We start from the raw sequence: 10,062 nt of genomic DNA, 5'->3' as shown, positions 1-10,062 counted from the left end.
GAAGGTATTTATCAGCTGTAGGAGTTCTCGGGAAAAGTTTTTGGGGGTCACTTATGTACACCATCATATCATCTGCAAACAATGAAAGTTTGACTTCTTCCTTTCCAATCTGAATCCCCTTGATCTCTTTTTGTTGTCTTATTGCTGTTGCCAAAACTTCAAGAACTATGTTGAAGAGATATGGAGAGAATGGACAGCCGTGTCTTATTCCTGATTTTAGTGAAATCACTTTGAGTTTCTCTCCATTTAATTTGATGTTAGCTGTCAGATTGCTGAATATTGCTTTTATTATATTTTGATATGTTGTTCCTTGTATCCCTGATCTCTCCAAAACCTTTATCATGAAGGAGTGTTAGATTTTGTCAAGTGCTTTTTCAGCACATGATCAAATGATCATATGGTTTTTTCTTTCAGTTTTTTTATATGATGGATTACATTGATAGATTTTTGTATGTTGAACCTGCCTTGCTTCTCTGGGATAAAGCTGACTTGATCATGGTGGATGATTTTTTTTTTGATGTGTTCTTGGATTCGGTTTGCGAGTAGTTTGTTGAGTACTTTTGAATCTATGTTCATGAGTGAGATTGGTCTGTAATTCTCTTTCTTGGTCGAGTCTTTGTGTGGTTTTGGTATCAGGGTAACTGTAGCCTCATAAAAAGAATTTGGCAATGTCCTTTCTGTTTCTCTTACGTAGAACACTTTGAAGTTATAGCTATTAGCTCTTCTTGAAAGTCTCTCTCTTTTTCCTACTTTGAGATACCTTTTCCTTTTATAGACACCATCCTGTAGTTTTCATAAAAGGATGTATGAAAGATAAATTTTGTTATGATCTTTGAAAAATTATTTTTTGTGTGTGCACGTGGTATTTGTGTTCAGGTTCACATGGCTTCAAACTCACAGAGAATCTTCTGTTTCTGTCTCTTGAGTACTGTGATTAAAGACATGGACCACCATGCCTGGCTACTCTTGTTGGATTTGACCTACAAGTCAAAAAACAGAAGCTCCAGACTTCTTTTTTATACACAATGTAACTGAGGAATGTTGTGAAGGAAAGCAATTTTGGCTCAATAATTTACCTAATTTATATTGTTCAAATACAGAGAAAACAATTCAACAAACAGTAAAGAATTAATAAATATTATATCAGTATTCATGAGTATTTTTTGTATTTTGAGATAGGGTTTCTCTGTGTAGCTTTGGGGCCTGCACTCTGTAGACCAGGATAGCTTCAAACTCACAGAGATCTGCCTGCCTCTGTCTCCTGAGTGCTAGGATTAAAGGCATGTGCCATCACTGCCTGGCCATTCATGAGTATTTATTGAACTAAACTACTTAAGGCTAAAGTTCACCTAACTATAGATGAATTGAGAAATTATCATGGAAGAACTAATGTAAAATTTGGTGTAAAAAAATCTGAGGAGGTCTTTTCTCTTCTCTCTCCCTCTCCTCCTCAAGAGTAAGATTCATAAGCTGTCTAGAGCAGATTGATCTCCACTCTCTTCTGTCAGGTGACAAGATTTACCAATTGTCCTTCTTTGAAATCTTGGTCATCATCACTCCTTGTAACATCTCCTCTTCTCTCCTCTTTCCTCTCCATCCCTTCTCTCTTCTTCCTCATCCTCCAAAGAAATAAGGTTGATCAGTAGTCCAGGCTGGACTTTATCTCTCCTCACTTTGGGCAAGTAGTGAGGTCGGCCAGTTGTCAGTCTTCCTAGGTTGGCTTATGGTTTTTGGGTCAGACTCAGGTTCTTAGGTATTGTGGCAACTGCCTCTACCCATCACTTTAACACATATTTTGTTCTGCTCTGTCTCCCTACAAATCTACAGACTCTCCTGGAAATGGTGATGGCAGCTAGGCCAGGCCAGACCAGGCTGTAATGGATCTACAGTGTGCTATGAAGCCTAGAGCCCTATATTGAGCCTCAAATTAGAACTGGAAGGTACAGTCACTGTACTCATACTAACATCTAAAAGTGTGCACCAGGGAATATGGACTGCTCTCCCTCCCATAGCACTAATTACACAGCTGTAACCTACACAAAAACAATTTTTATCATCTGAACATAGAAAGATGTTCCTTGCCCTGTTCACATAACTTGCAAGTGGTTCTGTACTTCCAACCTAGCCCATCTGTCCTCTTCCAGTATATTCAATAAAATGTTTGTATTAAAAATATCTTTGAGGAGGGGCTTGAGAGATGACTCAGTGGTTCAAAACACTTGTTGCTATTTTCAGAGGAATTTGGTTCTCAGAGTACATCTTAAGGATGTTGACTAAAGAATTTTATACCAAGCTAAACCATACTTCTCAGTGATGTGAGACTTCAGACCTATAAATGTTCATAAGGGTCTACTTCTGTTGAAATGAAGCAAGGGATAAGATAATATGGATGATTCAGACATGAGGAAGGAAGCTGGGAATTCCTTTCAATTTGAGTTCATAGGTTTATCTTGATTCTCTCCTTAATCTTTACGGAGAGAAAGTGTTAAAAAATTAACTTGTAAAGATAAAAAGGATGGAACAAGAGTAAATGTCAAAGAAAACTATCTAATTTTGGAAGGTGCAAAGAATACAAGCAAGTGGTAACTAACAGACTGCATTATTTTCTCTTATTAAGAAGGTTATTAATAATAGAAAAATCAATTCCAGTTAAATAATGATTCAAGTGGAATGTTCAGAGAAAAACTAAAACTAAAAGTGGCTGAGAATCTCCACGAGGAGCGGTTATATCTGAGACTTCCCTTCCCATCTGTAAAACAAGGCATGTTTATTTTACTCTGAGTGTCAGACAATGTCAGAGCTCTGTACTGAGGTATTGATAAGTATAGCAGCAAAAGCAAAGACAGAAGTTGGACTTTAGTGTGGAGAAGATCGAAAATTCTGCAGAGAAACATTATCATGTTTCTCCCATACCAAGGAGTTCAAAAGGCCAGGTGCCAAGTTTTTAATTCCTTCCACCCTGTCCACTGACATTGTTTTTGAATTCCTCTCTGGAAAATGACATGGGTCCATGAGAGAACTTACAGATTTTTGGTCCTAAAATAAATAGTCTCTCCCTAAGTTAAGGTTGACCACTCAACTGGTCTCAAACAAATACAGGGTATCTAATAAGCATTTGACTTCTAGGAAACTGATCAGTCATCCAAAAAGTGTGTGAAGGAAACTTTCTAACATGAAGACAGAGATATGAAAATAAAGAAAATAATAACTTAAACATAAATGAAAATGTTATTAGAAATACTTTTAAAACTTAAAATTAATGCTTTCAGAAGTATCATAAAATACTTGACTTCTGTAACAAAATGAAAGAACACTATAGACAAATTAACAATATAAATTTAAGGGTTAAAACAATAAAACGGTGTTATAAAATATTGACCTCCAGTGTAAAGGGCAAAATTAAAAAGCCCTTCTTAGGAAATAGCATAATCATCATAATTTTTCATTAGGGAGTGATTTCCAAAATATGACACCTAAAGTACAAACCACCAAATAAAAATCAAAACATTGGGTTTACCAAAGTAAGTTTTTTTCTTCAAAGGACATTATCAACAAGGTAAAATGATAGCATACAACAGGAGAATTGTTCATAAAATGTTCATAAATTATTTGATAAGGCTCTAGTTTAAACTGTATTGCTACAATTCAACACATAGGAATGCCATTGGAGAATATACTCAAGTGGCCAATAAACACATGGAAATCCTCTCAATTCCGGTCATCATCTGGGAGCTGAAAAGTCAAACCAGAGTAAGGTGCTTCTCCACACACAGGATGACAACAATCAAAAACAAAACAGGACATGGAGGAATTCATTTCTCTGTACACTGTTGGGAGGAATGTAAAATGGCATTCTCTTTGAAAAATACTTTGACAATAACTCAGTAACTCAAAAGATATCATTATGCAGCACTCAGGAAGCAGAGGGAGGTGGATCTCTGTGAGTTCAAGGCCAGTCTTGTTTACAGAGCAAGTTCCAAGACAGCCAGGGTTACACAGAGAAACCCTGTCTTAGAAAACAAAGATATAGTCTCTTTGCAACACAGTAATTCTAATCATAGGCATGTCTCAAAATAATTAAAAACATATGTGCAGAAAACCCTTATACATGAGTGCTTATAGCATCATTATTTATAATATTCAAAGTTTCTTATGTCTAATGAGAAAAGTATGGTACATTCATCCGATAGAAAATACTGATATATATTATAACAGGATGGGCCTTAAAGTGTTATGCTAAGTGAGAAAAGCCAGACACAAAATGCTACATATTATATGATTTCATGTATATAAAATGTACAGAATGAATAAAATCCAAAGATACAGAAAACTGATTAGCAGTTTACCATGGACTAGAGAGGTGTGTGTGTGTGTGTGTGTGTGTGTGTGTGTGTGTATGTATCTGTCTGTCTGTTTTAATTGACACCGAGTTCATTTTTGGGGTGATGAAAGTATTTCAATTTTGATAGTGATAATAATTATACACAGAGGTATATACATTATATACCACTAGGAAATAACCACATATTAATTAAATCTCACCATTTATTTTAAAACTTAAAAGCCACCATAGAAAGAAACATTCATGGAACATGAATGAGCTGTTTTAAAACAATACTATGATACCAAAGACTGAAAATTTAATCAGATGAATTTTTAAAAACTAGCTGGAGAATATCTACATTCTGGTAAAAATAAAAACAAAACATAGCAAGCATAACAAAGATAAGAAAACTTAAGCTATGTGTAGTGGCCCTACTATGAAATCCCACCACTTGGTAGGCTGAAGTGAGATCTCAAGTTCAATGCCATCATGGGCCAATGAAGTTCCAGCATGCCCTAGGGTACATTAGACCCTATATTAACAAGAAAGAAATAGAAAACTTAAACATTAAACAACCTACTATTGAGCAATTGATTAACGAAAGATTAAAATAAAAAAATTCTATCAAACAAATGAAAATGAGCCCAACACTCTACAGTCAATGAGATACAGCAAAAGCACCATTAAAAGGGAGATTTATAGCAATCAGTGCAGCCACTTAAAGAAAATAAAGCTCCGAGATAAACAGTCCGTCACCGTGCTTCAAAGGACCAAGAGGACAAGAACAAACCAAGGTCAAAATTAATAGATGAAAAGAACCAGTAGGGTAGAAACAAGCAATCAAGAGGCTGAATAACCCAGGACAGATGAAGGCAACCGAGAGCAGTTCTTTAAAAATAGAGAGAAAGCTGACAACATTTGCTTCGACTAAAAGTGAAAGAAAAGCAAACCAATCAGAGATGAAAATGGAGACACTGCAATCAACACTACAAAAACCTAAGAGATGGCGAAAGACTATCAATAATGAACAGACATCTGGGAAATAATTTTATAACCTAGACAAATTGTTGAAGAAACTTGGCAGGGCAAAAGTAAATGTCAGTTATTTAGAAGTCTTTTATCAAAGAAAGGTCAAAGATTAAATGGCTGAGCTACTGAATTTCACCAAATATTTTAATTATTCTCTGCATGTATGTGGCTACCCATGGGCACCCAGAGAGGGCACTGGATCTCACTGTTACTGGGATTAAAGTCTGTGGTGAACTACCAGATATGAGTACCGGGAACTGAACTGGGGTCCGCAGAAGAATATTTGCTCTTAAGCACGAGTCATCTTTCCAGCAGCCCCCCCAGAGTTTTAACCAGATGTTATAAGTTTACCGTAATTCACTTTTAGAGAACTGTTCTCATTCGTTAGCTTGTCTCATTTACATTCATATGAAGAACTTATTGACTTATTCTTTTTTCTTTTTGATGTTGGGCATTGGATCCAGGGCACCGTGCATGCTAAGCACATTGGGCTGCACCCCGAGCACCAGACATTATTTATTTCAGAACGATGCTGACTTAATGACAATTTTCTGGTGAAAGCATACTTATGTGTCTTCTTTGTGCTTACTGGGTATGTATTAGTTATACAGAGCACATATCACGTTAAAAGAATGAGAATAAATAGCTACACACCAAAACCATTTATGTGAAATGAATCACAAGTGTACCAATAAGTCTATCACTTTTTGATAAACCAAGTTTTTCAGAATGCCAAAAGATGATTTAATGAAATTTTATCAATTTTTAAAGAAAACACTCAATTTAGAAACAAAGTCTTGATTAATCAACGGTTCAGTTGAAGAAAGAAAATAGAGCTCTTGAGACAACTTGCAGCAGATTCATAAGACCTAGAAGATCATGAAAAGGTTCCCATAATTGAAAATTATATTTAAAGCTGAAAGCCATCATTTGCAAGAGCGTTAAATTCATGCTAATGATAAACATAACTTTTAAAACACGGGTTCTTTGATTACAAGAAATCAACGGACAGGCTTAAATACCGGGGACCTGAAAACATCAGTGACATTGTAAAATGTGTGGTGAAAATAATACCACCAAGCAAGGACATTTTGCAGCTATTTCGTGCACTTGAGCGTAAGCTGGTTAACAAAAATGCAAGGAATTATCAACAATTAGAAACAGCTATAAATGTGACTATTAGTAACGTGCTAATTCGCTCCTTACAATGAGTGAAAAGTTGGAAAATTACACATGCATCAGTGAAGACAGTAATTCATTCCACAAGATCAAAGCACGATTTCTAGTTAAACCCCAAATGATCCCTAAAGTTGAAATGTTCCTCATCGTTCCGATAAGCCGCTTCATCCAAGAAGTTGGGAAGTACTGGTTTAAGAAATTTGAACTCATTTGTTCCCGTACCTCCCGTCAGACACACCTCATACTGGTAGCTCTGTGACAGGGTCCCCGTGCCACTGACATCAACCAGGTGTCCAGGAAAGTGGCCCTCAGGCAAAGAGCAGCCACCCAGAGAGGAAGCCCTGGCCCTCTTGCACAGCCTCACCCCCACGAAGAGCAGCACAGACAAGAAAAAGAGCGAAGACACAGATGCCAAGGCAATGACCAGGTACAAAGTAAGCAGGTCTTCCTCCTGTGTGGGGTCGCGCGCCACCTCTGGCAGAGGCAGGAAGGGCTGAGAGAAGCCATCAACCACCAGCACATGCAGAGTGACACTGGCAGACCGCGGAGGATCGCCATTGTCCTTGACCAGCAGCAGCAGCCTGTGCTTGGGTGCATCGCGCTCACTCAGCAGCCTGGAGGTGCGCACCTCGCCATTGTGAGCCCACACGCTGAACAGCCCTGGCTCCGTGGCCTTGAGCAGCTGGAACGACAGCCAGGCATTCTGGCCAGAGTCACTGTCCACAGCCACCACCTTGGTGACCAGGTAACCAGGCTCTGCCGCCCTGGGCAGCAGCTCTGTGCAAGGCGCAGAGGCATTCTGCAGAGGGTAGAGCACGAAGGGCGCATTGTCGTTGGCGTCCAGCACCAGCACGCGCACCAGTGCCTGGCTGCTGAGCGCGGGCGAGCCTTGGTCTGTGGCGCCCACGAGGAACTCGAAGTTCTGCAGGGCCTCATAGTCAAGCGCCCTGAGCGCGAACAGCTGCCCGTTGTTGTCATTGATGGAGATGAGCGAGGAGAGGTCCAGCTTCGGGTAGTGGGTTGGCAGCAGCGAGTAGGTGATGTGGGCATTGGAGCCTGAGTCTGAGTCTGTGGCGCTGATGGTGCCTATGTGCAGGGCGGGGCTGTTGTTCTCCTGGACAAACAGGGTGTAGGAGCTTTGAGTGAAGGCGGGGGCATTGTCGTTGACGTCAGACACCTGCACTGTTATGGTGTGCTGGGTCGTGAGCCTGGGTGTGCCCATGTCACTGACTGTGATGGCGATGTTGTACTCAGATCTGCTCTCTCTGTCCAGTGCGCCTTCTGTTACCAAAGTATAGAAATTATCTCCATTAGGTTTCAAGAGGAAGGGAAGTTGGCCTTGGATGGAGCAAATCATTTTCCCGTTCTCTCCAGAGTCTGGATCTGAAATTCCAAAGATGGCAACTACAGTTTCAGGAGAATTTTCTGGAATATCACTGATAAGTAATGACATGGTGAGGTCAGGAGCATTGTCATTTACATCCGTCACTTCTATTACTACGGTGCATTTTCCTGAAAGACCTCCCCCATCAGAGGCCTCGACTTCCATGCGGTAAGACTGAATTTCCTCAAAGTCCAATAGTCTTCTTATTCTAATTTCTCCGGTGTCTGTATTTATTTCAAAAGCCCGAAGCACCTGATTTGAGGATTGAAAAAGCGAATAGGACAGCTCTCCGTAGACCCCAGCGTCTAAATCTCTCGCGGACACGGTGATAACAAGTGAGCCTATGGGGCTGCTCTCTTGAACCTGCACCTCATAGAGCCCCTGGGCAAATTCGGGGGCATTGTCATTAATGTCCAGGACCATGATGAGAACCTGGGTAGTCCCAGTCTTGGGAGGTGTCCCGCCGTCCAGAGCCGTGAGTGTTAATCTAACCTCTGCCTGCTCCTCCCGGTCCAGTGCTTTGTCTAACACCAGCTCAGGGTATTTCCTGCCATCGCTGTGATTGCGGGTGAGAAGGTGGAAATGGGAGTTGATACTGATTGTATAGTTCTGAACTGTGTTGCTACCTACATCCAAATCTTGAGCTATTTTCAGTGGAAACTTGGTCCCTGGATGGCTACTTTCCAGGATTTTAAGGAGAATTTCATCTTCCATGAATTCTGGCGCATGGTCATTTACATCTTGGAGCTGTATTTCCCCTTGAATAAATTGCACTGGGCTCTTTAGTAACACTTGGAAATATAGGATGCAAGGGTCCGTGCTCCCACATAACTCCTCCCGATCCAATTTCTCTTTCAGAACCAAATTTCCACTCTTCTGTTCCAGCTGCAAGAGTTGCTTGTTCCCTTTGTTAAGAATCTGGGCGCCCCTGATGACCAGATCCCTTAAGCCCAACCCCAAATCTTTTGCCAGGTTGCCCACCAAAGAGCCCCTGTCTGTTTCCTCTAGAATCGAATACTTAAAGGTCGCACTGCCTGCCTCCCACAATAGTAAAAGAAAGACAATGGCGGTCACTTGCCTTTCCTGTAGTGCCTTGTAAAGTGGTGTCTCCATCGTTCCTCAGGTCCAAAAGAAGCAGCAGTTAATCACACAAGAACTGCTCTGTGAGCAACTCAGGAGTCTTGGCTCAATAATTTTGAGCTTCTTTTCTTTGTGACATTGCTGGATGCGGTGTATCTGCCTCTCTGAAAGGAGCTATCGGCAGAAATGTTAAAAAGCTTCCCTTCTCAGCGGCAAATGGCTCTCTCTGCTTTTACAGTCATGCAGGCTGCAGGTTTTCGTGTCTTAGCCTGCAGCGCCACCAAGCGTTCTGCTTTACAACTTCAGATAATTTTGTTTCAAAGTGCTCTGTAAGGGCTAAAGCACTCACCATAGAGGCGGAAGTGTTCTATTCTCTCTTTCCTCTCCTCTTTCCCCCAACCCTCATTTGACAGCCCTAAGATAGCTAATCTGCGTGAGAGAAATGTATCTTCTTAAATATATCTTCATAAAGGTAGAGTCTCATTACAGAAAGCTCTGCAGAGACTGCCAATCATTTAACAATTGTTTTATACAAGTATTCATTTAGCTTCTGACCTTGGAGGAGACACAAATTTTTTTTGGACTTGGAAGACTTTTCATTTTATTATAAAATTTACTAACTTTTTTGTTTGTAAATAAAAATATTATTAAAAATTCCAGATTCTAACTTCCAAATGGCAATGTGCCTATAACTCATGAAGAAAAAAACTAAAAGGTGATTTTTGTTTGTTTGTTTGTTTGTTTATCATCTCTGTGGTGTGCAGTCTTAGAAACTTCCATTCATAAATGTGCCGTATGTGATGACCAATAAAATTGAATGGAGCTATCACTTATAAGTTCTATAAGTAGTCAGCTCTGGCTCAGAGTTCAACTGTCTTTTCTACAAAGAAGAAGAAAAAGATAATGAAGTCAATGAAGTAGAAATGAAGGGAAGGATTTTGACCTATGCGCCTTGGGAAGGTGGCCTTTGACTGTGGAAACTGTGTAATTGAAAAACACTGAAGTTCCGAATAGAACTGTGTGGTTGGAATGAAGGAAGTAAAACCCGCAGGACGCTGGTGGCGCA

The 10,062-nt window shown here is 40.0% G+C and overlaps 1 protein-coding gene across 1 annotated transcript; it reads right to left on the bottom strand.

The window, feature by feature from the left end:
- Nucleotides 1–5,790: 5,790 nt before the first annotated feature.
- LOC121442991 (protocadherin beta-14-like) lies at nucleotides 5,791–9,457 on the bottom strand. Its single transcript, XM_041644658.1, has one exon. The coding sequence runs from the start codon at nucleotides 9,027–9,029 to the stop codon at nucleotides 6,636–6,638; it is 2,394 nt and encodes a 797-aa protein (XP_041500592.1). The 5' UTR covers nucleotides 9,030–9,457; the 3' UTR covers nucleotides 5,791–6,635.
- Between the last annotated feature and the right edge of the window lie 605 nt (nucleotides 9,458–10,062).

The sequence above is a fragment of the Microtus oregoni genome, unplaced genomic scaffold (assembly GCF_018167655.1).
Source record: "Microtus oregoni isolate MIOR12 unplaced genomic scaffold, Mior012 000098F_ref0000018, whole genome shotgun sequence".
NCBI lineage: Eukaryota > Metazoa > Chordata > Mammalia > Rodentia > Cricetidae > Microtus > Microtus oregoni.
Note: the sequence above shows the minus strand (reverse complement) of the source record. Positions and strands in the feature narration are given on the sequence as shown.